We start from the raw sequence: 27,946 nt of genomic DNA on the forward strand, positions 1-27,946 counted from the left end.
AGATGAGGAATTCATTTAGCCGGAGAATGGTGAATCTGTGACATTTGTTGCCACAGGTAGCTGTGGAGGCCAAGTTGTTGGGTATATTAATGGTAGAGGTTGATAGATTCTTGATTAGTCGGGGCATGAAGGTAATGGGGAGAAGGCAGGAGATTGGGGCTGAAAGGGAAATGGATCAGCCATGATGAAATGGCAGAGCAGACTCGATGGGCAAAATGACCTAATTCTGCTCCTATATCTTATGGTTTTATATACAGAATTATTTGAAGACAGCTTTTGACCAATCTGATTATATTTTGATCTATATATCATTCAGCTGTAATTTAGTTGTTATTATCCTTATCCAGATAATGCTGCAGATTTCTGGGAATCTGACATTAAATGGCTGTCCACCATAGAGAATGCAAGTTGGTTGGAAATTATCAGGTTTGTGCATCTTTTCTAAATGACTCTTAAATCATGATCTGCGTGCTGGTTATTTTTTGGGTAAACATACTGAAACACTTGTTTAAAAATCTCCACTAGCGAAGCAGGTCATAGTCTTACAGTGTGGAAACAGTCCTTCAGCCGAACATGTCTGTGTTGCCAGAGGGCTAATCCCATATGAATGCACTTAGACCATCATCTTCTGAATCTCTCTTAACCATGTACTTGATGGTTTTTAGACATTACTAATGTGCCTACCTTAACCACTATCTCCAGCAATCCATCTGACATGGTAGCATAGTAGTTAGCATTTTCAGCACCAGGGATCCGCAATCGGCGTTCAATTCCCGCTACTGTCTGTAAGGGGTTTGTATGTTCTCTGTGTGTGACCGTATGGATCATGGTTCATAAGTTGTGGGCATTGCCTGTTGGTGTCAGAAGCATGATGATGCTTGTGGGCTGCCCCAGCACATGCTTGGATTGTGTTGGTCCTTAATACAAATGACACATTTCACTGTATATTTCGATATACGTGTGACAAATAAAGCTAATCTTTAAAATCTTTCCACCACATAACCAGCACTCTGTGGAGAAGCTGCCCTGATGTCCCTTTTAAACCTTTCACCTATTGTCTTAAACCCATGCTTTTTTTTTATATAGCACTGGGAAAAAGACTGCATGTTTTCACCTGTCTATGCCCCTCATGATCTTGTATACCTCTGTCAGTTCACACCTCTGTCTCCTATATTTCAGTGAATAAAGTCCTAGCCTACACAGCCTCTTCTTGTAACTCAGACCCCAGCTCCAGGCAAATTTTTTTCTGTGCTCTTTCTAGCTCACTAGCTTCTTTCCTGTCATAGATCAATCAAAACTGTACAAAATACTCTGTGCTGCCTCACCAATGTCTTGTATAACTGCGGTATAACTTCCCAACTCCTATATTCATTGCCCTGATTGATGAAAGTCTCCAGGCCAAATGTCATCTACATCACCCCACCCCATGTACCTGCGATGCAGCTTTATAATCCTAGACACCTTTTCTCCCAAAATGCAGTACTCACATACTATGTCCTCATCTACAACATAAAAACCTCATACAAGGTCCATGAGTAGTAATGTTTAAAGTAAATAAATTTTGCTTAATTTAAATTTTAATAATTAGGAATTATTTATTGCTTCCTTCTCACAGAAACTGTGGAACATTCATGATAAATTAATTCTGGATCATTATAGGCCATCAGGTATACAATACTCATTGTGTACTTGGGCTTTTGAGAGTGCACTTAATAATGAGAAATTTAATAATAAAATCGAGGAAATTCCCATCACGTAATCTCGATGCACAAAGCTGGTGAAGAGTGAAATGCTAAGCCAAAGCAGGAGGTTCTACTGATTACTACAGACAAGTGTAATCTTTCAGTCATTGCATCTAGGATAGAAGCAGATTCTCTTTGAATTGTGGCTGCGTGATTGTTTCTTTGCTTCAACTTTCTGTTTAACCTCCTCAGTCTGTTCCAGTTTGAGATGAGGCCACCTTATTATATACCTCCTGTACTGAATATTCATTGTCTTCTGCTGCCATAGCCCATCCACTCCAAGGTTCAACATGTGCATTTAGAGATGCTGTTTGGCACGCTGATGTTGTAATACGTGGTTATTTGAGTTACTGTCACCTTGTCAGCTTGCACCAGTCTGGCCATTCTCACTGACCTCTCTTGTTAACAAGATGTTTTTACCCAGAGAAATGTTGCTCGCTGTATGTTTTTTGTTTCTTATACCATTTTCTGTAATCTGGAACTGTTGTGCATGAAAATCCCAGGAGATCAGTTTCTGAGATACTCAAACCACCTCGTCTAGCACTGACAATTATTCCACAGTCAAAGTTACTTAGATCACACTCTTCCCCATTCTGATGTTTGGTCTGAACAACTGAGCCTCTTGACCATGTTTGCATGATTTTATGCATTGAATTTCTGCCATATGATTGGCTGTTTAGATACCTTCATTAGTGAGGTGTACCTACTAAAGTAGCCACTGAGTGTAGACTCTATCCTTTGCAGGCAATGTCTGAAAAAGGCCTTGGATGTTGTCGAATGCCTGGAGCATAAGAACACATCTGTGGTGCTTGTCGGTGAGAAAGCATTTGAATATTCTTTGCATGATATTGATTCCTTCGGAAAAATTAAAAAATTAGCATTTTTCAAGTTAGAGAAAATGTAATCAAGCAGAGGGCATGAAACCATTCCTTTTTGTTCATTTATTTTATCAGAACTGTTTCAATTTTTTTCGTACTAATGATTTTCCTAATTGGAAAACCTATTTTAAGTGTGTTCCTATTTTGTTTCCAATATGCAGAAGAAAATTGCTCTGATCTGTGCTGTGTAATAGCTAGTCTGGTGCAGGTGATTATGGATCCACATTTTAGGACCATAACTGGCTTCCAGAGTTTAATTCAGAAGGAGTGGTTGATGGGTTGCCATTGCTTCCTGGACCGATGCAATCATCTGCGAGGCAATGATAAAGAGGTAAGGGTGAAACATTCACGTGGCAATGACTTGCTACTGCTCAGTTAAAAGTAGATAGTTATGTCAGATGCTGAAATATAAGGTCGCCTCAATTTGTATATTACATAAATGACATTCATTACATTTTTGCAAATACTAAGAAGAGAATAGTTTGGGGCTGGGGGGGTAAAGGGCCAGAGGGCCAACCTCAGAATACAACGACATCCTTTTAGAACAGAGATGAGAAGGAATTTCTTTAGCCAGTGGGTTGTGAATCTGTGGACTCCATTGCCACAGATGCCCTTGGAGGCCAAGTCATTGGGGACATTTAAGGCAGAGGTTGACAGGTTCTTGACTAGTCAGGGCGTCAAAGGATAAGAGAGAAGGCAGGAGCGTGGGGTTGAGATGGATAATAAATCAGTCATGATGGAATTGCATTGCAGACAAGATGGACCGAATGGCCAGAATCTGCTCCAATGTCTTAGCCTTGGAGAACTAGGAGGAAGAGTAGTCACTAAGGGGCAGAAAACGCTGGTGGGAGTTGTGTACAGGCCACCTAACAGTAGTAGTGAGGTTGGAGATGGTATTAAACAGGAAATTAGAAATGTGTGCAATAAAGGAACAGCAGTTATAATGGGTGACTTCAATCTACATGTACATTGGGTGAACCTAATTGGTAAGGGTGCTGAGGAAGAGGATTTCTTGGAATGTATGCGGGATGGTTTTTTTGAAACAACATGTCGAGGAACCAACTAGAGAGCAGGCTATTCTAGACTGGGTATTGAGCAATGAGGAAGGGTTAATTAGCAATCTTGTCGTGAGAGGCCCCTTGGGTGAGAGTGACCATAATATGGTGGAATTCCTCATTAAGATGGAGAGTGACATAGTTAATTCAGAAACAAAGGTTCTGAACTTAAAGAAGGGTAACTTTGAAGGTATGAGACGTGAATTAGCTAAGATAGACTAGCAAATGACACTTAAAGGGTTGACGGTGGATATGCAATGGCAAGCATTTAAAGATCGCATGGATGGACTACAACAATTGTTCATCCCAGTTTGGTAAAAGAATAAATCAAGGAAGGTAGTGCACCCGTGGCTGACAAGGGAAATTAGGGATAGTATCAATTCCAAAGAAGAAGCATACAAATTAGCCAGAAAAAGTGGCTCACCTGAGGACTGGGAGAAATTCAGAGTTCAGCAGAGGAGGACAAAGGGCTTAATTAGGAAGGGGGGAAAAAGAATATGAGAGAAAACTGGCAGGGAACATAAAAACTGACTGTAAAAGCTTTTATAGATATGTGAAAAGAAAAAGATTGGTTAAGACAAATGTAGGTCCCCTACAGGCAGAAACAGGTGAATTGATTATGGGGAGCAAGGACATGGCAGACCAACTGAATAATTACTTTGGTTCTGTCTTCACTAAGGAGGACATAAATAATCTTCCGGAAATAGTAGGGGACAGAGGGTCCAGTGAGATGGAGGAACTGTGGGAAATACATGTTAGTAGGGAAGTGGTGTTAGGTAAATTGAAGGGATTAAAGGCAGATAAATCCCCAGGGCCAGATGGTCTGCATCCCAGAGTGCTTAAGGAGGTAGCCCAAGAAATAGTGGATGCATTAGTGATAATTTTTCAAAACTCTTTAGATTCTGGACTAGTTCCTGAGGATTGGAGGGTGGCTAATGTAACCCCACTTTTTAAAAAAGGAGGGAGAGAGAAACCAGGGAATTATAGACCGATTAGCCTAACATCAGTGGTGGGGAAACTGCTAGGAGTCAGTTATCAAAGATGTGATAACAGCACATTTGGAAAGCGGTGAAATCATCGGACAAAGTCAGCATGGATTTGTGAAAGGAAAATCATGTCTGACGAATCTCATAGAATTTTTTGAGGATGTAACTAGTAGAGTGGATAGGGGAGAACCAGTGGATGTGGTATATTTGGATTTTCAAAAGGCTTTTGACAAGGTCCCATACAGGAGATTAGTGTGCAAACTTAAAGCACATGGTATTGGGGGTAAGGTATTGATGTGGATAGAGAATGGGTTGGCAGACAGGAAGCAAAGAGTGGGAATAAACGGGACCTTTTCAGAATGGCAGGCAGTGACTAGTGGGGTACTGCAAGGCTCAGTGCTGGGACCCCAGTTGTTTACAATATATATTAATGACTTGGATGAGGGAATTAAATGCAGCATCTCCAAGTTTGCGGATGACACGAAGCTGGGCGGCAGTGTTAGCTGTGAGGAGGATGCTAAGAGGATGCAGGGTGACTTGGATAGGTTAGGTGAGTGGGCAAATTCATGGCAGATGCAATTTAATGTGGATAAATGTGAAGTTATCTACTTTGGTGGCAAAAAAAGGAAAACAGATTATTATCTGAATGGTGGCCAATTAGGAAAAGGGGAGGTGCAATGAGACCTGGGTGTCATTATACACCAGTCATTGAAAGTGGGCATGCAGGTACAGCAGGCGGTGAAAAAGGCGAATGGTATGCTGGCATTTATAGCAAGAGGATTCGAGTACAGGAGCAGGGAGGTACTACTGTAGTTGTACAAGGCCTTGCTGAGACAACACCTGGAGTATTGTGTGCAGTTTTGGTCCCCTAATCTGAGGAAAGACATCCTTGCCATAGAGGGAGTACAAAGAAGGTTCACCAGATTGATTCCTGGGATGGCAGGACTTTCATATGAAGAAAGACTGGATGAACTAGGCTTATACTCTCACAGTTTGAGGATAAAGGGGAAGCCTTTTAGGATGGAGATTAGGAAAAACTTCTTCACACAGAGAGTGGTGAATCTGTGGAATTCTCTGCCACAGGAAACAGTTGAGGCCAGTTCATTGGCTATATTTAAGAGGGAGTTAGATATGGCCCTTGTGGCTAAAGGGATCAGGGGGTATGGAGGGAAGGGTTCTGAGTTGGATGATCAGCCATGATCATACTGAATGGCAGTGCAGGCTCGAAGGGCCAAATGGCCTACTCCTGCACCTATTTGCTATGTTTCTATGTTTCTGCCCTGTCGAGCCTGCTCCGCCATTCAATAAGATCATGGCTGAACTGGCTGTGGACTGAGCTCCACCTACCTGCCTTTCCCTAATCCTTAATTTAACAACAATGCAAAAATCTATTTGTATATTATATACTTAATGAGATAATGCTTCCCTGGACAGAGAATTCCACAGATTCATTACTCCGTGGGGTTGGGGGGTGGGGGGGAAGAGAACATCACCTTCATAAATCTATTCCCCTGAATCTTGATGTTCTGTTTCCTCGTTCTAGTCTCACCTGTGTACCAGTGGAAACAACTTTCCTGCTTCTGCCTTGTCCACCCCTTTCATAATTTTGTGTTTCTGTAAGTTGCGCTGTCGTTCTTTTGAAATCCAGCAAGTCTAGTCTCCGGAGGCTCACTGAATAAAAGGCTGAAATTCATCTCTGCTCTGATTTGAGTCACAGAATTACCCAGTGTTACATAGACCAAGGGTAAATCAGGTATTGAGGAGGGGTGTATGCTCAATGTTATCATGGAAACTCAGCATAATTTTAAGGTAATGGTTAAAGAAGAACTGATCTTAAGGTTTGAATTTCACCACTCTGAAATTCAGCGTCATGGAATGGACTGATCTGTGTCATTAAATCATGCCCCAGTCAAGGTAATGAAAAGCAGGCATTGTAAGGAATATGTAAGGATTTCCAAACTTTTGCCTTCAGCCAAAGAAGCAATGAATAGGGCAAGTTGCTTGCCACAGGAATTTTAAATTAATAACTGCTTAGCTTTAAATTGCAAGTGCAGAAAATTTGGGTTGCAACCCTGATGACGAAATACTAGACATTCTCAAATCCAGCGGTAACCACGGAGCAAAAAGGTAGTTAATATTTTGGGTAAACACAGCTGCTGGAAATCCAGAGTAACACATATAAAATGCTGAAGGAACTCAGCAGGCCATGAAGGGATATGGGAGAAGGCACCAGATTGAGGCCGAGAGGAACTTCAATTCTTGGCTGAAGATGAGCATTATAGAAGAAGCTTTGAACACACAGGATATTCCATTACTAATATCTATCCTGTATGATGGGGTAGATAAACTAAAGGTGGCTTTGACCATTGTAGTAAACAAAATTGACAGTTTGTCTACAAGAATAAAAGCAAATTAAATGAAGCAGACTGAGAAAAAGTGGCGTATGATGGTATTGGAAAAATGAAAGTTGTAAGTAATGTTAATTAAAATCATTCCAGTTATAGCTGGGCCATTATTGTACCAATAAATAAGGAAATAAGTATGACAAATGTACATAATCTTTTGGTATTGCTAGGGCCTATGTATTTTCCCATGAAGATGGCATTTAAAGATTCAATATTCAGGATTGATTATCATTTCTGTACACAAGTGTAAAGAAGAACAAAATGATTGTTGCTCGGGATCCAACGCAGCATTAAAAAAACACACCAAGCATGAAGAACCCAACAAAAATCACAATAAATATAAATATAAGATTAGCTTGTATACATCAACCGACTTAATGTGCATAAAGTAGTACTACGTACAGGAGAATCTGTACATGAGGTAACATAGGAAATGATAAAGTCGTGGTGGTGGAGCAGTTGGTTAGTGGTTGGAGGTGTTGATCAGCCTGACTCCTTGGAGGAAGTAAATGTTTTTGAGTCTAATGGTCCTAGCGTGGATGCTGCATAGCCTGTTCCCTGATGGGAGTGGGGCAAACAGTCAACGGGCAGGGTGGGTGGGATCCTTAAGATATTGCTGGCCTCTATTATGGCACCTTGCTGTACATGTCCTTAACGGCTAATAGGCTGGAGAGGTTGATGCATCTATCTGCTGTAGAGCCCTCCTTTCCGTCTCAGTGCAGTTTCCATACCACACAATGATATGGAAATTTTGTCTGCAAAAAATGTAAGGTCAATAAAGCTAATGTTTTTAAACTTTGGTTTTGAAAATGTAGTGACTTTCAAAACCTTCCCTAACCCCGTATGGGTCTTGGAAACCTGCCTCTCCCCACAACACTGACGGCCACATTCAGCATTGGACACAGGAGTGGAAAGCTGCTGACATCTGGTGTTTGGGTCTGACCTCTGCTGTCGTTGGATCTAATGTACAGCAGGGCCCCAGGATTAAAAAGGAAATGTAGAGATGGATGGACTTATTCACTGCTCTTCTTGGTTATTGTCTCAAGGTGCATCTGTTGGTGTGATTATATTGCCACTACAACTGGTGGAAGCCAGGTTGCCTTTGGGTCTGCGTCTCTGCCCAGATCCAATGCAGTATCAACTGTATCCTCTTGCATTGCCCTGAAAATGATACCAATTGCACGCCAGCTCAGTCTGCCCACACCCAGAGCAGATATATACCTGCACTCCCCTGCAGGGCCTTGTCTAAGCTTGGCATTCAGCATAACCAAGGTATTTTATGCTGCCTCATTCAGGAATGCTGGAACTGGCAGAATAAAGTTGAGAGGATTGTAGGACTTTAAAATCTGAGGATTAAAATGAAATTGTTAGAGATTACAAAGGCAAAATGTTTTCCTTTCAGTGGTTCAAAATGGGATATTTTACAGTTTAACAGTACAATTTAAAACTACTGTGAACGTGGAACCGTACAGCACGATACAGGCTGTTGGCCCCACGATGTTCTGCCATCCTGTTAACCTAATCTGAGGTCAATCTCGCCCCTCCCTCATCATTGCCCTCCATTTCGCTATTATCCATGTTCCTATCCAAGAGTTTCTTTAATGTCCTTAATATATTTCACCACCACCCCTGGCAGGGTGTTCCAAGCACCTACCATTCTGTCGAAATAAAAGCGTCAACTTGCCTCTGACATCCCCCCCCCCATACATTCTTTCAATCACATTAAAATTATGCCCCCTGGTATGAGCCATTTCCACCCTAGGGGGAAAAGGTCTGAGCATCCACTCAATCTATGCCTCTTATCATTTAGTACATGTTTATCAAGTCTCCTCTCATCCTCCTTCCCTCCAAATAGAAAAGCCCTAGCTCACTTACTCCCTGCCCATTACGTCACTGGTGTTTAGTACAGCAGCGAAGGCCCTCCCTCTGTCTGTCCATACTGTCACACTCCAATAAAGAAGGATTTTTCATAGCTGTTTCCGTAACAAATTTTTTGACCAGTCATGGTTGTTAGCTCGGAAGTGACCCCCATCCTCTCCCTCCCCAAACCTACCAAGAGCACAAGGCCCTGACTCCAGCCAACATAGCTCTCCGGGTCCGTGGCTCCAAACCATACGACAAGGTTGTGGTCTTCTTGGGGGAGCTCACTTAACTTTAATATTACAATTGTTTGACTGTGCTGTAGATCAGATTAGTATGAGACAGGCTTTGGTTTTATTACCTGTTGTAATATTAATTACGTACAGTTTGCTTAGATCTGTGACAACTTTTGCTTGTAAAATATGATGAAAATAAATATCTTTTTTTTTATACTTAAAGGCACCAGTATTTCTTCTCTTCTTGGAATGTATATGGCAGTTACTTCAGCAATACCCACCAGCCTTTGAATTTACAGAGACGTACTTGACTATATTGTCAGACAGTATGCATGTCCCCATCTTTAGCACCTTCCTGTTTAATTCACCACACCAAAAGGATAATACCCAAATGGTAGGTGCCTCTAATTAGTACAAAATGTTTATAGATTGTTTGCAATTTATTTGCTTTAGTTACTTGATTGCTATTTAAGTTTTGTTGTGTCTCTGGTACTTAATGACTTCATAACTTTCAATGTAATGTTGCTGAGGAGCAGCAGATGTTGATCAAGAGAAGGTCCTTGGGTGAATGTCGGACAACAAATTTCAAGACAAGCCACTGATATTAAACCTGATTCTGAGGTAATGATGTAGGTTGAGAGGACAAGTCTTCCATTGGCTGATATTTCTGGCAACTGGAAACAGAAGATCATGGCTCCATCTACCAATGAAATAACACTTTTCTAAACTTGTCAGGCAGCATCAGTGGAAATGAATAAACAGTTGACACTTCAGGCTGAGAACTGTCCTGATGAAGGATCTCTGTCCAAAATGTCAACTGATTATTCATTTCCATAGATGCTCCCTACAGTCTTACAAAATTGCCCAGTCTATCAAAGGTAAAACCCTCCCCACCATTGAGCACATCTACACAAAATGTTGTCACAGGAAAGCGATATTCATCATCAAGACCCCCCCCCACCCCCCACCGCCCAGGATGTTCTGTTCTCTCTTCTCGCTGCTGCCATTAGGAAGAAGGTACAGGAGCCTCAGGACTCTCAGCACCAAATTTAGGAATAGTTATTACCCCTCAACCATCAGGCTCTTGAACCAAACAGAATAACTTCACACGGCTTCACTTCATCATTGAAATGTTCTTGCAACCTATGGACTCACTTTCAATAACTCTTCATCTCATGTTCTCTATTTATTGCTTACTCATCTATTATTGTTCCTTTTCTTATTTGCACAGTTTGTCTTTTGCATACTGGTTGAAGCTCAAGTTGGTGCGGTCTTTCATTGATTCTATTATGGCTATTATTCTATCGTGGATTTATTGAGTATGCCTGCAAGAAAAAGAATCTCGGGGTTATATATGTTGATGCACTTTGATAATAAATTTACTTTGAATAGTGCATATTGTCATACCATTTGGTTAAGGTCAATACAAGCCGCCTTGTAATCTGCTTGTCAAAATAACATGTTATTCATTTGCTTTGCAGCTTGGTGAAGATCGGGGTATGCTTTGTAGATCGTTGAAGCTTCCCACTGTGTGGGAATGGTCTGTTCAATTTGAGCATTCTGTTCAAGCACTCTTTTATAATCCACTTTATGTTGGAAAGCCAAAATCTGGAAGTGTTAGAAGGACTCAGCGTGCTAAGGTAATTGCTTTAAATTTTGTTTTGAGTTTGAGTCTGAAACACAGTAGAGAGGTGGGCCCCTGGGCCTGTATTCTGACCAAAACCATCCATTTGTACCAATCCTGCATTAATCTCATTTTATTCTGCCTATTTTTCCATCAACTCCTCCCAAATTTCACCATTCATTTATACACTGGGGACAATTAACAGTGGCCAGTAAACCAATCAACATGCACATACATCTTCAGGATGTGGCAGGGAAGCAGAGCGCCTGGAGGAAACACGCACACAGTCACAGGAAGAATGGGCAACGCTGTGGAGACAGAAGTCAAGGTTGAACGTTGATCCCTGCTGCAGTGAGGAGCTGCTTTACTAGATGCACCTTTGTGCAACCTGCGAAGTATGTGTACATACAAGATTCTGCAGATGCTGGAAATCTAGAGCAACACACACAAAATGCTGGAGGAACTGAGATATTCTGAGATTGCTCTTCATCTTTTTGAACTCTGATAATTACAGGCTGCTCGTATGTTAATCCTTTCATCCCCAAGATGATTCTCACAAACCTCATCTTGCCCCCTGCCTCTCAAACAGTAGCACATCCTTTCTTAGATATGGAACCCCCAAAACCGTTCACAATGTTCCATATTGTGGCCTGGCTAGTGCCCTAGTGCCTTGTACCTCAGCACTACATCATCGCTCTTATTTTCTGGTCCTCTTGAAATGAATGCTAATGTTGCATTTGCCTTTCTTACCGCCCAAACAACCTGCAGTTTAACTTTGTGAAATCCTCACATAATACATTCGTACATTAGATGTTTGGGTTAGAGTGTCTGTTCAGTCTTAGAATTCTATTAAAAGCTCAGTTGCATCACATTCAACATGATATAACTTTATCAATCTCCTTTACAGTGCAAAGCATTGGCGTTCACATCAAATCACTGCTTCTGTCTTGGTGGCTTCACTGAAGATTTTAAGAAAAATACTTTGTGAAGGATTGGGGTATGATTGTGATAACAATTTTTAGGGCCAACATAGAAAACCTCAATTTTCAGCCTTAAGTTGCATCTGCCATTTATTTTCCCACTTACCTAACTAATCTGCATCATATTTGCATCTTCCTCACAGTTTACTTTTCACACATCCGAATCTTTCACACCAGTTTTGTGTCAGCTGTGTACTTGGAGATATTAATATTTAGTTACTTCGTTTAAATTATTGACAGATCAAAAATCTGGCCTTTATTTAACATCAGGTAACCTCTCTAGGCAGGCGAATAACTGGAATCCAGCACTGATTCCTGCCACCCAGAAAATGGCCTGTTTATTTCTAGTGTTTTCTATCTTATCAACAAATTCTCAATCCACGTTGGCAAGTTGCTCTCAAATCCATGTATTTTATTTTGCATTCTCTTTGTGACTTTATCAAATACCTTCTAAATGTCCAAATACATGGCAGTGTTAGCTGTGAGGAGGATGCAGGGTGACTTGGATAGGTTAGGTGAGTGGGCAAATTCATGGCAGATGCAATTTAATGTGGATAAATGTGAGGTTATCCACTTTGGTGGCAAGAACAGGAAAACAGATTATTATCTGAATGGTGGCTGATTAGGAAAAGGGGAGGTGCAACGAGACCTGGGTGTCATTGTACACCAGTCATTGAAAGTGGGCATGCAGGTAAAGCAGGCGGTGAAAAAGACGAATGGTATGCTGGCATTTATAGCAAGCGGATTCAAGTACAGGAGCAGGGAGGTACTACTGAAGTTGTACAAGGCCTTGGTGAGACCACACCTGGAGTATTGTGTGCAGTTTTGTTCCCCTCATCTGAGGAAAGACATTCTTGCCATAGAGGGAGTACAAAGAAGGTTCACCAGATTGATTCCTGGGACAGCAGGACTTTCATATGATGAAAGACTAGATCGGCTAGGCTTATACTCTCTGGAATTTAGAAGATTGAGGGGGGATCTTATTGAAACGTATAAAATTCTAAAGGGATTGGACAGGCTAGATGTAGGAAGATTGTTCTTGATGTTGGGGAAGTCCAGAACGAGGGGTCACAGTTTGAGGATAAAGGGGAAGCCTTTTAGGACCTAGGTGAGGAAAAACTTCTTCACACAGAGAGTGGTGAATCTGTGGAATTCTCTGCCACAGGAAACAGTTGAGGCCAGTTCATTGGCTATATTTAAGAGGGAGTTAGATAAGGCCCTTGTGGCTAAAGGGATCGGGGGTATGGAGAGAAGGCAGGTACAGGGTTCTGAGTTGGATGATCAGCCATGATCGTACTGAATGGCGGTGCAGGCTCGAAGGGCCGAATTGCCTACTCCTGCACCTATATTCTATGTTTCTATGTTTATAAATACACTGCATCTTTACTAGTCACACCCTCTAAATACAATGCAGGTTTTTCAAGCATGACACCTCTCTGATAACCCCAAGGTTCTCCATGTTGGTCTTAAAATGGTGGACATGGTCATTATGCTAATATTTTCCATGTTTTGTTATCTTTAAATAATAGGGTCCAGTGTTTTCCTTGCTGCTGATGTTGAGCTTACTTATGAGTCTTCCCAGTTTCTCCTCCTCGTTCCCCCCCTCCCACAATAAAGAGAAAATACTGCTAATGTTTGGGCTGGGTAGCATATATGGAAGGGAAGTAGTGAGTGTTTTGAGTTAATGTGCTTGTTTGGTTTTGAATTAAATGGGATTTTAGCAAGCATTTATTTGTCACCAAACTATGCAAATGCTTGAGTCAAACAGCATTAATTCAGGCTTTTGGGGATAAAAGCATTTGTGCATTCTACTTGTTGAGGTATGCAAGTTATTTTCTTTAAATGGCAACCTGTGAATTATTAATAGGCTTTTGGATTCCCAGTGCATTTGTTCCTCCAAATAAGCTGTGACTGGAATCTTGCCTGGAGAAGATGCCCAGTGTGAGCAAAAGGGAAGATTTTTGAGAAGACTGCGTAAAAGTCCCATCAAATGAGTTAGTGAGAATTAAGTGATTTGTTGTAATGAAACCATATTTATTGTAAATAGCTAGCATTTTTAAAAAAAAACTTCATTAACTCCATCTTGGAAAGCAGAGAGATTTCAATTATGATCTTTTCCATTCAATAATGTGCCAGTTATGACTGACTATAGATTATTCACAAGGGGAGTGGAATTGTCATCTTTAAGTAAATTGCCTTATTCATATCATCAAAGGAATCTGCACAGAAGTACTTGGAGATTGTCCATGAAAAATTTCTGGATATACCAGAGGTATTTTAAGGTCTTCAATTTTTGATCAGAACCATCTACTAACTTTAGTGGGAGGGTGCATGTGGGGTAAACTCGCATTTCGGTTACATGTGCCTAAATTCAAAGAAGCCATTGTTCAGATCAGCTGCTATATTTAAAATGGTACCATTGACAGTGGATGGGTAAACTATAGTTCAATTAGACTGCATAAAACCATCTAAACTCTTCCCATAAAGTTTGCATTACAAAGCACCATTGTATTAAAAGGCTCTATGTGAGCCCTCTGTCATAGATCTTCTATTGGAGAAGTTTTTATGTTGGAACTTCCGAGTTTAGAAAAAGTTTGTTCTTGGATCTTTCCAAAGTGGGAAGGTCTTTCAAACCTTGCACCAGGATGAAAAAAGGATATTATATCATATCATTTAATATCCATAGCTCTTATTACTTTTCTTTAGTGGGATGCCTGAAACAGTCCAGAATACTTGCAACTAGAATAATATTTCCATGTTTGAATTTTATTGTATTCTTTGATTTTTGTATTCCATGGTCCTTTTTAGAAGCATCAAAGATATTGCCCTTGAACAAGGCCAATCAGTGATAAGTGTTTAGAGAAAACATTTTGCAACTTTATATAAAATCAATCTTTGGATTTTCCCCCTGATGTGCTCCTTACTAAGTAAATGTGGAACTTGGCCTAATGGATTGGAAATCTTCTTAAGTTGACCTGTGATCTGCATTGATAAGCTGGCCATGGTCAGTGATGAGGAGAATCAATCTTGTCTGCTTTTCTCCTCCCCTCTCCTCCCCAGGTAAATTGCTTATCAATATTCTAGTTTAGACTAGCTCAGAATGAATAGCTACATTTCATTAAGGCATTAGAAGCCTACTGTTATCCAGGAAGCCAGCTCCCAGAATTATGTTGGACTCTTGAATGGAGGGAAGGGAAGCAGCATTTTGATCTTTCACATTGTCCACATTTTATTTTGTAGTTTCAGTGCATCTTCAATTTCATCTTTAATTCAAGAAACTTGGAAATTTTTGAAACAATTATAACTAAGGTGCTTAATTTGAGGGGGTGGGTGATGGTTAGAAAGAAGGATGATTTGTATAAAAGATTTTTATTTTTAAAAAAGTAATCATGTTGATATTTTAATTTACCACATCTATCTGAAAGTGAAAATTACCCCCATGAAACTTGCCTGTGTGCATGCTGTGTTGATTCACTGGCTGTTTTGTTTGAATGGAAACATTGCAAATGCCTACAGAATGGCTCACCAATATCAATTATTTCACGCTACACTTCTATAAGCCAAACAACTCTAAATATTGGATGTGCTGTCATTTTCTGCTTCTTGGTTGACCACTTTCCATGCATGTGGGTCTTGCTATTTGGTTATTGTTACCATCAATCACCAATACTTTAAAAGTTCATTCAATTCCACCATCTTGGAGAAAACCAGTTAAATGGGTATTTAATCCATTGAAAAATAACCCTAATAACATTGCTGTTTTGTTTGTCCTTAGCCACAACGTCAGATGTCCCTGCCATCAAGCCCATCTTATCACTCTAGACCTTCACCCAAAAGAGGATTTTTGAGGGAAGAGACTGATAACTTGATAAAGACTTTCTTGGGCAAAAAGATAAGCAAGTGGACATTCACAGCTGAGGATCCTTCAGCTGACTACAGACAGTTCTATGAAAATTGGTGCAGTAAACCAGTAGATCATCATGGACTGCTGCTTCCTCTACACAATGGTCCGGCTTTAAAAGTCTGGGGCCAGCGGTACTTGCGCTGGATTCCAGAGGTTCAGATACTGGGTGGTGGTTCAGCAATTGCTCTGAACAAAGCCTGTGAAATTGCAGATGAAATAAAGACTTTACAGACAAAAGTATCAGAGAGGATGCTTGAAAACCATCCTTACTCCCTGAGCACTGACATCTTTTCACCGTTTCAACAGGGCTGCCGTCTGTCTTCAACTTTTCCTTTTGGCACGTTGCGTAGGCAGTCTATAAAGCCTCGCATTCCAGTTTCTACAAATCTCTCCATGAGTTTTGGGTCAATGGAGAACTTGCCAGATGATGAGGAGGAACTCGGTTTGCTATAGCGCAGAACTCTCTACACAACATTACAAATTTGTTCTTTGCCCAGTGACTTTACCTAAATAAGTTGCAAAAATTTAATTTAATTTTGTCTTACACAGCTGTGAATTTAATGAATTTCAGTGGCATTCTGTTCCAGGGTTTTCTTGTCTCAGTTAGCTAAAGTTTGAAGCTGCTGTTGGTCCTTAACAGAAAGGACAATAGAACTAAACTATTGGTTTAGTAATTTTGGCCTAAAGTTGGCTAGAGGGCATTTTTGTGTTATTATTGTAGGACATTTGGCATAAAACAATTCCAAAGCACCAGTGTTAAGGTTGGTTAATATGTCAGGATATTTTCTAAATTACTGGTGCTGTGTAGGAAACTTGCCTAATGAAGCGAAAAGATATGACTCCATTCTAAAGAACTCGTACTCTGTGTTTTACAACTACTTTTCCCTAAACAGTTTAAATCAATCTTTTAGAATTGTTCTTTTTCGGGTAATTGTTTCTAAAACATTTCTCAGAAGATTGTTTATATTAAAATATGCATTTTCAGTGGATATTCTCTCTTCCCCAATTAAGATTTTGAATGCTGATAACTGGAAAATGGGCAAGATATGGATTTTTTTCAATATATGCACAACATACCAACACGTGGGTTTTGCTGAGATAAAAGCAAGTAATATTTACTGCCTATTCAAATTATGGTTGCAATTACCAGGCAAACACAGGGTTATCCATTTATAGATAATATGTAGTGTCTTGCATGCAATTTTGGAGCTGCTTCTAGCTACTGAGCTCTGAAAGCATCATCCTATTTGCATTTTCTGTTTTTTTTTAAAAAAGAAGTTGCCATTTGTCATCATGGTTTCATTTCAGAAAATGGCAGCATAATTTACTAATATCAACAGTGAATTACAAATGTACAAAATAATATAGATATAAAGCTGTATACAAGTTTCTAAAATGTCTAATGCAGCTAAAATCCGACAAGAACAAAGAATATGCTCCAGGACTTGTACATAATGGTGTGACTTTGGGTATTAGAAATTCCCACTGTATTAGCAGATGCTGTTGAGATAGTTGATACTGGATTAACTGGTGTATGAGCTGACCTGCTGTACTTCTGACTACATAAATGGGCAAAATGGGGGGAGGGGGGCATAAAATCTAGTGAACACTACTGGGCAGTGCTGATGTATTATAGGCTTAGTGTTCATGCAATAAATCGTGTTTAAGATAATATGGTCAGAGAAGCAGGATTAAACTAATAAAGTTATCAAGCTGAAATGTTAACTTATTTTCTCTCAATTCTCCAAATATATGTACAGCTTGACCTACTGAGTTCTGTTATTTTTGTACTTACACCATCTACAGTTCCTTAAATTTACTAGAAATCCCTTGCTTTGATACCAGATACCTGAAATGGAAAAGAGTATTTTTTTCTTTGAAAAGCATTACTTATCAGAAATTATTACATTTTTTTTTCATAAATGGATTCAAAACATTTATGGAAATACTGTTTGTTCTATGGGGGAAAACATCAGTGTACTTCTGGTATAACTTGCAGTTTGTTCATGGATAAGACTGCAGCAGAACCACTGTTACTTTGTTCTGGATTATGGTATTTTTTTCCTCAAGCATTTCAATTCAGGATACTTATGCATTTTGTTTAATTTTAATCCCTTTGTGTCCCGAGTTTAAAGACATGGTGATAGCTCAGTAAATCAAACTGCTCTGTGCCAAAGAAATAATCATTCAATGGTTAAATTGCAACTGAAAGGTAATGGAGTTTAAGCCTTAAGTGATGTTACAGCTTAAGAGTGCCATCTGTCTTGAAATGCTTCTGCCAAATAATAAAGGATGGTTGCATTTATGTATTTTCATTTCAATATAGGATTTAGTTTGAACTAATATTACACATATTCCCTTAGAGATACTGAAGCTATTATATTTTAAAGTCTAACGAGGCATAAATCTTTAATTATAAAAAAGGCACAGAGACAACCTCTCAATACCATAAACTGCTGATTGTACAGTGGTTGCAAAATCCTATCAAAATTTACTATTGAGTGGATTTTGTCTTTCAATGAATAGTGCATCTGTAATTTGTTATTGACTAGATTATATATTTTAATCTAGTTGAGAGAGTAACTTTCCAGGTCTTCAACTATCTATTTATTTATTTACAATCCATTCCCACAATGAGCATTAAGACCCTTTTGTTCAAAAAGCTGAGATTTCTTATTTTGAATTCTCAAATGTTTATATGGAGTAATTTGATTTAAAAGTCCTCAGCTTCAGCATTTTTGCACATTAAATATACCTTTCAAATTGTTGATTTTTTTCCCCTTTTCCTGCATAATCATTTTTATTATGGAAAACTTCAGATCTATTACGCAGATTCTAGAGCAGGTTTAATTGAAGCTGCAGAAGAAGCTGGATTCCTGCTTTGTTTCCACCAGGATATTATTTCTCATTATGCATTAATATTTTTGTGTGACCATAAGTACTAAGTGTAATTTTTGATTTTGAAAAGATTATTTTTCAGTTCATTACCTTATTTATTAAGAGCCCTTTTACATTAGTTTTCCAACAAAGGTGTGTTTATTGTTCTCAAAATGCAACTCAATATTTTTATACAACCTTACAGGAAACATTTATATGAGCCCACAATAGCTTTCCTGGGTAAACTGAATATTTTTTAGTCACAATGTTCTGTACTTTTGGTTATATGCATATTTATAATTTGGCCTTTAATATAAAGGGCACTAAAATTTAAAAAAAACCTTTAATTTTAAAGCTATGTCTCTATTTAATCAACCTGTTGAATCTGGTGGTTAAATATGGCTACTTTAGGTGGAATTGGACAATGCAATGACTAGAATTAGTATGTTGACTGTATATAAATGTGAGCTTTTTTGTGGTTATAGGGTGCTTATAAACAATAAAAATGACTGGATGTATTAAAAGAAAACATTACTATGTTTATTCTGCTGTGCCAAATATCATAATACCTGCAGGTAAATGAACAACTGGCAGTTTGCTTTTTTTGTAATTTGTACAAATTACACTGAGTTTAAGCTTCAAGTAGACGTGCAAAGTGAAGAACCAAGAACATTTTCTTTAGAAATGGAACACCATTTCAACTTCTCTGTCCCCTCCCCTTAAAGCTCTCTGCTTGTAGAAATTGCAGTGAATCTTTTATCACCTTGATTTTAATCCATTTCGTACACTGGGTCACCACAACACTTCATATTTCAAAAGTTTTTTTAATGTAAAGGCCATATGATTTGTCTAATTTCCTGTATATGGTAGTTCTCATTTTGTGATTTGTATGCTTCTATACATTGAACATTTCAGTTCTTGTTTTAGAAGTGAGAATTTGACTACTGACCTGATTCACAAGCAGCCTTAACCATACTGTATAATACTGTAAATTGTGTCAAATTGCTTTATTGTGCCTTGTTAATAACAAATTTGCAAATAATTTAAGAACACTGCAACATGGTCTGTATTTGTTGTTTTTTTTATATTATGGGTGTTGCTATATCCAGTGTTTTTTTTAAATGAAACATGGATACTTTGCTTCAGTTATTTTCATCTTTAAGGCCCTGTTTCCTTAGAAAATTGTTGAAAATGTAATGTTTTCCCAATTAAAACATGGAATGAAATTTTTGGTGCTGATTTTGTATGAACTAAATCTTATCCAATATTGTACCTACGTATTAATTGTTACAATCATTCATACTCCAATCTGTCAACTAGTTTTTTCATTGGTTTTAGTTGGTGTACGCAACTCTGGCATAAAACCTACACAATTAATATTATAGTTCATGTTGAAGAATAAAATTAAATTACTGAACAGTCCTTCACTCTCCCAACACACACAAAATGCTGGAGGAACTCTGCAGGCTGGGTAGCATCTATGGAAAAGAATAAACAGTCTGTTTTGGGCCAAGACCCTTCATCAGAACTGGAGGGAAAAAAAGATGAGGTTAGAGTAAGAAGGTGGGGAGAGGGGAGGAAGAAATACAAGGTGATAGGTGAAACCGGGGGAGGGGTGAAGTAAAGAGCTGGGAAGTTGATTGGTGAAAGAGATAAAGGGCTAGAGAAGGGGGAATCTGATAGGAGAGGACAAAGGCCATGGAAGAAAGGGAAGGAGATGGACAGGAAGGGGGATGAGGTGAGAGAGGGAAATGCGATTGGGGAATGGTGGAGGGGGGGGGTAGGGGCAGGTGTGACAATTACCGGAAGTTACAGAAATTAATGTTCATGCCATCGGGTTGGAGGCTACCCGGACAGAATATGATGTGTTGCTCCGCCAACATGGGTGTGGCCTCATCACGGCAGTACAGGAGGCCATAGACTGACATCAACAAGAGAAAATCTGCAGATGTTGGAAACCCAAGTAACACACAAAATGCTGGAGAAACTCAACAGGTCAGGCGGCATCTATGGAAAAGAGTAGACAGTTGACGTTTCAGGCCAAGATGTCGGCTGTACTTTTTTTATATAGGTAATGCCTGGCCTGCTGAGTTCTTCCACATTTTGTGTGTTGCCTGGACTGGCGTGTCAGAATGGGAAATGAAATTAAAATGGGTGGCTATTGGGAGATCACACTTTTTCTGGCAGACAGAGTGTAGGTGCTCAGTGAAGCAGTCTCCCCACCAATGCTGGGTCTCAATGCTATACTGGAAGCCACACTGGGAGCTCCAGATAGAGTAGATGACCCCAACAGACCCACAGGTGAAGTGTTGCCTCACCTGGAAGAACTGGTTGGGGACCTGAATGATAGGAAGGAGGTGTCAGGGTAGATGTGGTGCTTGTTCCGTTTGCAAGGATAAGTACCAGGAGGGACGAATTGATAAGGGAGTCACGTAGGGAGCAATTCCTCAGGAAAGCAGGAAGTTGGGGAGGGGTGGTGGGAAAGATGTGCTTGGTGGTGGAATACTGTTGGAATGGCAGAAATTACAGAGGATTATGTGCTGGATATGGAGGCTGATGGTGGTAGATGAGGACAAGAGGAACCCTATCCTTGATGGGCTGAGGACAGCATTGATGGTGGAGGAAAAGAAACCCTGTTCTTTGAAGAAAGACTTCTCCTTAGTTCTGGAACGCAAAGCCTCATCCTGAGTGCAGATGCACTGGAAACGGAGTGAGTGAAGGGAATGACATTTTTACAGGTAAGAGTTTGGGAAGAGGTATAGTCCAGGTAGCTATGAGAGTCCGTGGGTTTATAAAAGATGTCAGAAGATAAACTGTCTCCAGTGATAGAGACACAGAACTCAAGAAAGGGAAAGGAGGTGACGGAGATGGAGCAGGTAAATTTGAGGGCAGGGTGGAAGTTGGAAGTAAAGTTGATGAAGTCAACGAGCTCCACATTGGTGCAGCCCCTACACCACTCCACCTCACTCACATTCAGGACCCCACTCTGTCCTTCCAGGTGAGGCAACTCTTCACCTGTGAAGATGTCGGGATCATTTGCTGTATCTGTTGTTGCCTCCTATGTATCAGTGAGATGTTATGCAGATTGGGAGACCACTTCACGGTTCACCTACACTCCAAACTCCAGAAAAAGCAGGATCTCCCAGTGGCCACCCATTTTAATTCCACTTCCCGTTCCCATTGCAACATGTCAGTCCATGGCCTCCTCTACTGCCGTGATGAGGCCACACTTGGGTTGGAGGAACAACACCTTATATTCCACCTGGGTTGCCTCCAACCCGATGGCATGAACATCAATTTCTTGAACTTCTGGTAATAGCCCCCAATTCCCCATTCCCATTTCCCTCTCTCACTTTATCTCCTCACCTGCCCATCACCTCCTAGTGGCACTCCTCCCCCTTCCCTTTCCTGCATGGCTTCTGCCCTCTCCTGTCAGATTCCTCCTTCTCCAGCCCTTTATCTATTTCACCATTAACGTCCCAGCTCTTTACTTCACCCCTCCCAGTTTCACCTATCACCTAGAGTTTCTTCCTCCCCTCACCCACTTTTGTACTCTGACTTCACATCTTTATTCTCCAGTACTGATAAAGGGCCTCGGTCCAAAATGTCGACTGTTTACTCTTTTCCATAGATGCTGTTTAGCCTGCTGAGTTCCTCCAGCATTCTGTGTGTGGCTTGGATTTCCAGCATCTGCAGATTATTCTTTATTCTCCCAAATTATGTTTTACTAGTGGATTACTCACCCAAGCGCAGTCCTGAATGCTTGTTGTCTGATTGGCTCTAAGTGCCCTCATAAAATAGGTTTGTTGTATTCTTGGACATTTTTCAAGTGCAAAAATGTCTAACTTGGCAGCAACTAGTCACCTCAGTGGTGAACTAGTCTGGCAACTAGTCAATTGAGACTATAAGAGCTTCATTTTTAATCATACAGCACCAAAATGTGTCCTTTCAGCTACCATGTCCGTGTTGCCCATCAATTACCTATTTATACTAATCCCATTTATCGGTTCTTGCTCTGTAGCATTTGTGCTTTTAAAGTTCAAGGTGCATGTCTAGATACCTGAAGCGTGAGATCATACTGGTAGATTACAACCAAGCTCCTGGCTACATAAAGTTCTATCTCAGATTTTCTCTTAACCTCTTCTCCCTTGCCATAGACCTATACCTTCTGGTTTTAGACTGAAGCTGGTAATGACAAAGATTTGCATTGGTATAATCTCTTCCCTGTCCTTTTTAAGAACATCCTAATGTGCATCATAACCATTGACTAACCTGGAATGTAGCCAATGTTGATTTTCTTCCCATGCTTAAATCTTTCTGAAAGCCCCAAACCAAATTGTTACACCGTCCACGTCTGCACTGGGTTTGTGTTCCAGTGTACTGATAACCTTGGTGTGACAGCACAACCTGAAAGCAAGCAGTGGCATATGCAACAGAATTGAAATTAAAACGACGCTGTAAATAGTTAACAAGCTAGGCTTAGTTAGATTAGTAAAATTATGAGGGAGACGAAGTATGATGTACCCAATCTTAAATCTTTGTTTAGTTATTGCTGCACATACCATAGGCCTTATTTCTCAAGCAATGCCAAAGCATTTTTATCTCGGTATTTTCCTCAACTGTGTGTTCTGAGAAAGTAAAATGGAAATGAGAGGCAAGAAGGCCAAGAGAGATGGCACTTTGGCAAACTAGGAAACTTGACAATACTCCAACAATCTTTTTGAAAAATGAGATCTAGCACATACTAACCTATTGCTGTGCTGTGTGGCTTGCAGAGTAAAGACCACTTATTACTTACTAGGTTTGTAAACAGTCAACCTGTGGTAAGCTATATATATATATATATAGGTTGTAACTGGGTTACCTGTCTGGACACGCCCCTCTGCTGACTGCTCCTGTGGCTCCTCCCACAGACCCCTGAATAAAGGCGATTGTGTCACTGCTCCTCCCTCAGTCCAGGACAGATACTCAGCATAGATGTTGGTCCATTCACTGTTAATAAAAGCCTTTCAGTATTTACTTCCAGTCTTTTGGAGTAATTGATAGTGCATCACAACCATTAGCCTATTGCCACAGAAACAGGAGCAGTACTGGCACACAAGCGTAGATATTTACAAAGTCAGATGCTTGTTTTTCAAAATTGAAGCCGATCTCTGACAGAACTCGATCACTCATGAGGTCAATAAACTCCTCATGTGGCTCACGTGTTTTAGGTGAAAGATATGAAGCGGTGCTTGATCCTGCATTTTCAAATTTCTGTATGTGCCCCTTCAAAAACAGGTCAAACTCACTTATTACCTCTAGAATGCCCATGTAGTTGCCGTTATTAGGCCTGCCAAATACGTCACCGGAGCCTTGGATAGCCAGTCCCCTCTTGACTAAAAATTTCACAACCACCAACACTCTTCTCAATACGTCGGTCCAGTAGACACACTCTGACTCAAAACCGTTTTTGCATTGCAGTTCTGTATCTATTCTTCCACTGTCAGACTCTAGTGTAATGTAGGTCAGTATCGTTTTCCTGTGGTATTCGCTATTTTCATGCTCTCCTTTGCGCTCAGCGGCAGTTTCGAAGATGGACTGACAGATACCATCACTGAAGATGTGGCATGCAAAACAAAACACACAGCCAGTGGAAGGGGAATATAAGAGCCATTGCCTTGATATGTACTCACCATTTACGAGCTTGCGTTTGAAGTGAAATTTGGAGGAAAAATGTCTCTGCTGTTTGTATACTTGTTCCGAAGCTTTGATATCCACATCCTTATTCTGGCAGGACTCCGGCCCTTTCTTATCCCAGTATCCTCGGGCTGAATCCTCTAATGTTTTCTTTCCCCAGCGAGCAGGATCAGTGCCGTAAGGATCCTCAGTAGCGGAAACATTAACATTAATGGCAGCCTGACTTGGTTGTTCGGAGGCCTCTGTGGTTGGGAATCCCAGAGTCATGCTCTCTGCCTCTTCAATGTGGCAAGGACGGTGGTCCTGTGTTAACACTGGTGCTAGCACTAGCTGTTGAACAAGTCTCCATTTGTCCACCAGTCTCAGATTGTGACAAGAGCGACGGTACTGCTGCATCATTGAGAACAGGTTTAAAAGTTTCTGTCAATTTCAATGTCTTTTTTAATGCTTCTTTCCCACAGTCCTCTTTTTCTTGTTTCTTTTTTCTTTTCTGTGCTCCACTCTCATTTTTTTTTTGCCCACCATGATGATAGCTACCTATTTAGGGCCCCTCTGCAGCTCTGGCCCCAAAGTCTAGCCCTGATTACAGCACAGTACAAGACCCGAGGTCCAAGATGTTGTGCTGACCTTTTAACCTACTCCAAGATTGATCTAAAGCTTCCTTCCAATATACCACTCCATTTTTCGATCCTCCATGTGACTATCTAAGAGTTTCTAAAATGGTTCTAATGCATCCCCTTGCAGCACATTCCATGCATTCACCACTCTGTTTAAAAAAAACACAATTTATCCCTGACATCCCCTCTACTTTCCACCAATCATCTTAAAATTATGACCCTTTCTATTATGTCAAAGACACCACTATCTAGATGTTTGTTGCAGAAATGGTAGTTGTTACGTACCCCGTAACTGGGTTGCCAAACCAGCAGAAATGGAACACTCGTTGGAGTCTGGATTACTAGGGACTAATAAAGTTGTATTAAGGAAACAAATAATACAGTACTCTAATCGTAAGGATATAAAGGTAACAGGTTAGCAATGATAATACACACCTATACACAGAACTAGGGTAGTAGGAATCAACCAAACTCTATCACAGTCTAGGAGTAAAATGATCAGTCTTACAGTGACACAGAGTTCATTTCAGCTTAGTGCAGTTCGCAGTAATCGCTGTTGTACCGTTGGAGAGAGAGAGAGGGGGGGATGCAATTTGGTTCAGGCAGACCTTTGATGTCTTCACAGTTGGTTTCGGGCAGACCCTTTTTGATGTCTTCTATCCCACTGTGGTCACGGACTGTGACCCCTCCGTTCTGGATATAATCGTTCTTCCGCGGTGAACCCGGCACCCAGGCAAGGGCAGACACACACACCAGGTACCCGCCGATCGTACCTTTTCACCCTGTGCGTCTATGGTCGGTTCCCGTGAACCGGACCTCCAACCTCCCACCACTTGTGGGGGCACACCGCTCTTTCCAGGGGCTCATTGTCTCGTGGTGTGTCCTGTGCCTTAGCGAACCTGTTCTTTTTATCCTCCTGCTGGGGTATCGCCTGTCCATCAAACTTCAAACAGTTCAGGTTCAAAGCAACCGGTCTGTCAATATCCTGAATTTCGTTTTCTTTTCCGTTAATCTCTCTTCTCCTCTCTCATTAATATTTTGAACATTTCTCCATTGTCTCCCTTATCTCTCTCATTAGCATCAATCATCAGTTAACTTGGTTTGGCGTCACAACCCTACCCTTCAAAGGATTTTTACCGGGGTAAAAATTATGGGCATGAATACATTATTAGATACACACTAATATACAGTGTCATCAGCTCTTTGGCTAATACAGAGAACTTTAAGTTTTCAACACCTTGACAGACAGTCAGCAATCACATTGTCCGTTCCTTTTATATGTTTTATTTTAATATCAAATTCCTATAAGACCAGGCTCCAACTTAGTAACCTTTTGTTTTTATCCTTCATAGTGGCCAAAAACACTAATGAGTTGTGATCAGTGTAAATTATCAGTGGTTTCCGTACCGGACAAATATAACAAAGGTCGTCTCACACAAACTTCGCATTCTTTGGCAAGAGCTAGAGGGAGGGTAATATCCGCAAAGTTTTTGCAGAACTTCTGATAGTACCCCACCTTCCCCAAGAACCTTCTCAGGGCTCTCTTGTCTGTCGGGGTGGGGACTTCAGAGATAGCCCGCGCCTAAGCCTGCATCAGAGCTAGCTGCCCCTGTCCTACCACAAATCCCATATAAGTGACCTTCGCGTGGCCAAATTCACTTTTTGCAAGGTTCACCGTCAGGCTGGCTTCAAACAGCCATTTAAACAGCTCCTCTACTGCCACAATGTGCTCCTCCCACGTGTCACTCCAGACCACTAAATCGTCAATATGCGCTTCTGCGTTCTTTAGCCCTTTTGTCACTGAATTAATCATCCTATAGGGATGTTGCTTACTAGGCTAACCTGATGTGACAACAACACCATGTACTGTCTCTTTGCATCGCCCCGGGATATCTGAACATACGTCTGTGTGCCAGTTAATTAGCTTTCTCAGCGGCTCGCTCTATTCGGGGGTTAAGTGAGAGAACTTATCAGCAAAGTTGGCCAAAAAAATAGAGTTCTCCCATCTGATCAGCACCATACTTATCTTTTCAAAATGGGTTTTCCCCTTATCAGGTGGCACCCTAGCCTCATTAATTTTTGTGATAACACCGACTAGGTCTGCTTGCTTATCGTGGCAAGCTGTTAACATATCAATAGACTGTAACTGTGTCAGTTCACGTCTACAATACTCAATAATATCCTTCCTCATGTTCGGCCAGTAAAACTCTTTCATGATTCTATCGACTGTTTTCCTCACGCCAAAATGTCCACCGAGGGGTATCTTGTGGGCCAGGTTAAAAATCTCGCCCCTATAAATTTTCGGCACTACCATCTGGTACACCACCCCCCATTCCTCATCTGCGGGTATGGTACTTGGTCTCCATTTCCTCATTAGTACTCCTTCCTTCACATAATAGCCCACTGGCTCCCTTTTTAATTCTGCTTCGGAGAGAGCAGTCTCCGTCAAAACTATCAGCTCCTCGTCTCATTCCTGTGCCTGTATAAATTCCTTCCTTGCTAATGATAAGTCTACCTCAACTCCCTCACTTCCTTCCGCTTCACTACGCTCCTTCTTCTCACTTTCTGACCCCTTCTGGTACAAGGCTGGTAAAAACGTCTCAGCTAAATCTACATTCACTTCGGCAGCCTTTCTGGACATGCACCGAGTCACTGCGCAAACGGGATAAACCTGTGAGTCTATGGGCGGGTCTTCCATCCTGGCAGGTTTTCTTGTCAGTTTTACTGCTGAGTACACATTTCCGCATGCAAGGTCATTACCGAGTAAGACCTCCACGTCTTCCATTGGTAATTCGGGCCTCACCCCTATCATAACCGATCCGGAGACCAAGTCGCTTTTTAGGTGTATCTGGTGCAAAGGTACTGCTTCAGTCCCTTTCCCAATGCCTTTTATCACCCTGACCTCCCCAGTCTGGGTCTCTGAACTAAAGTCTAACACACTCTTTAAGATCAATGACTGACAAGCCCTAGTGTCTCTCCAGATCCGTACTGGAACTGGGTTTGACCCCTCCTTCACTGACACCAATCCGGCCAAAATAAACTTCTCGCGCCCTTCCTGAATTCTATCAGACCTCTTCTCCCCTAGCGGTTTGTTTGCCAGCTC

General features: G+C 40.8%; 1 protein-coding gene across 2 annotated transcripts in view; it reads left to right on the forward strand.

Annotated features, from left to right (window-relative positions):
* The window catches only part of mtmr12 (myotubularin related protein 12), a 99,150-nt gene extending 79,390 nt beyond the window's left edge, over positions 1–19,760 (forward strand). The window contains exons 11-17 of one of the 2 annotated variants that reach the window (XM_063042798.1): positions 348–426; positions 2,487–2,557; positions 2,782–2,951; positions 9,386–9,556; positions 10,644–10,802; positions 13,982–14,038; positions 15,542–19,760. In XM_063042798.1, the coding sequence (XP_062898868.1) occupies positions 348–426; positions 2,487–2,557; positions 2,782–2,951; positions 9,386–9,556; positions 10,644–10,802; positions 13,982–14,038; positions 15,542–16,123 (1,289 nt within the window). In that variant the 3' untranslated portion in view covers positions 16,124–19,760. The remainder of the gene's footprint in view (positions 1–347; positions 427–2,486; positions 2,558–2,781; positions 2,952–9,385; positions 9,557–10,643; positions 10,803–13,981; positions 14,039–15,541) is intronic. The other variant, XM_063042800.1, reaches the window with a different exon arrangement.
* The last annotated feature ends 8,186 nt before the right edge of the window (positions 19,761–27,946 follow it).

This window comes from Mobula hypostoma, chromosome 3 (assembly GCF_963921235.1).
Source record: "Mobula hypostoma chromosome 3, sMobHyp1.1, whole genome shotgun sequence".
NCBI lineage: Eukaryota > Metazoa > Chordata > Chondrichthyes > Myliobatiformes > Myliobatidae > Mobula > Mobula hypostoma.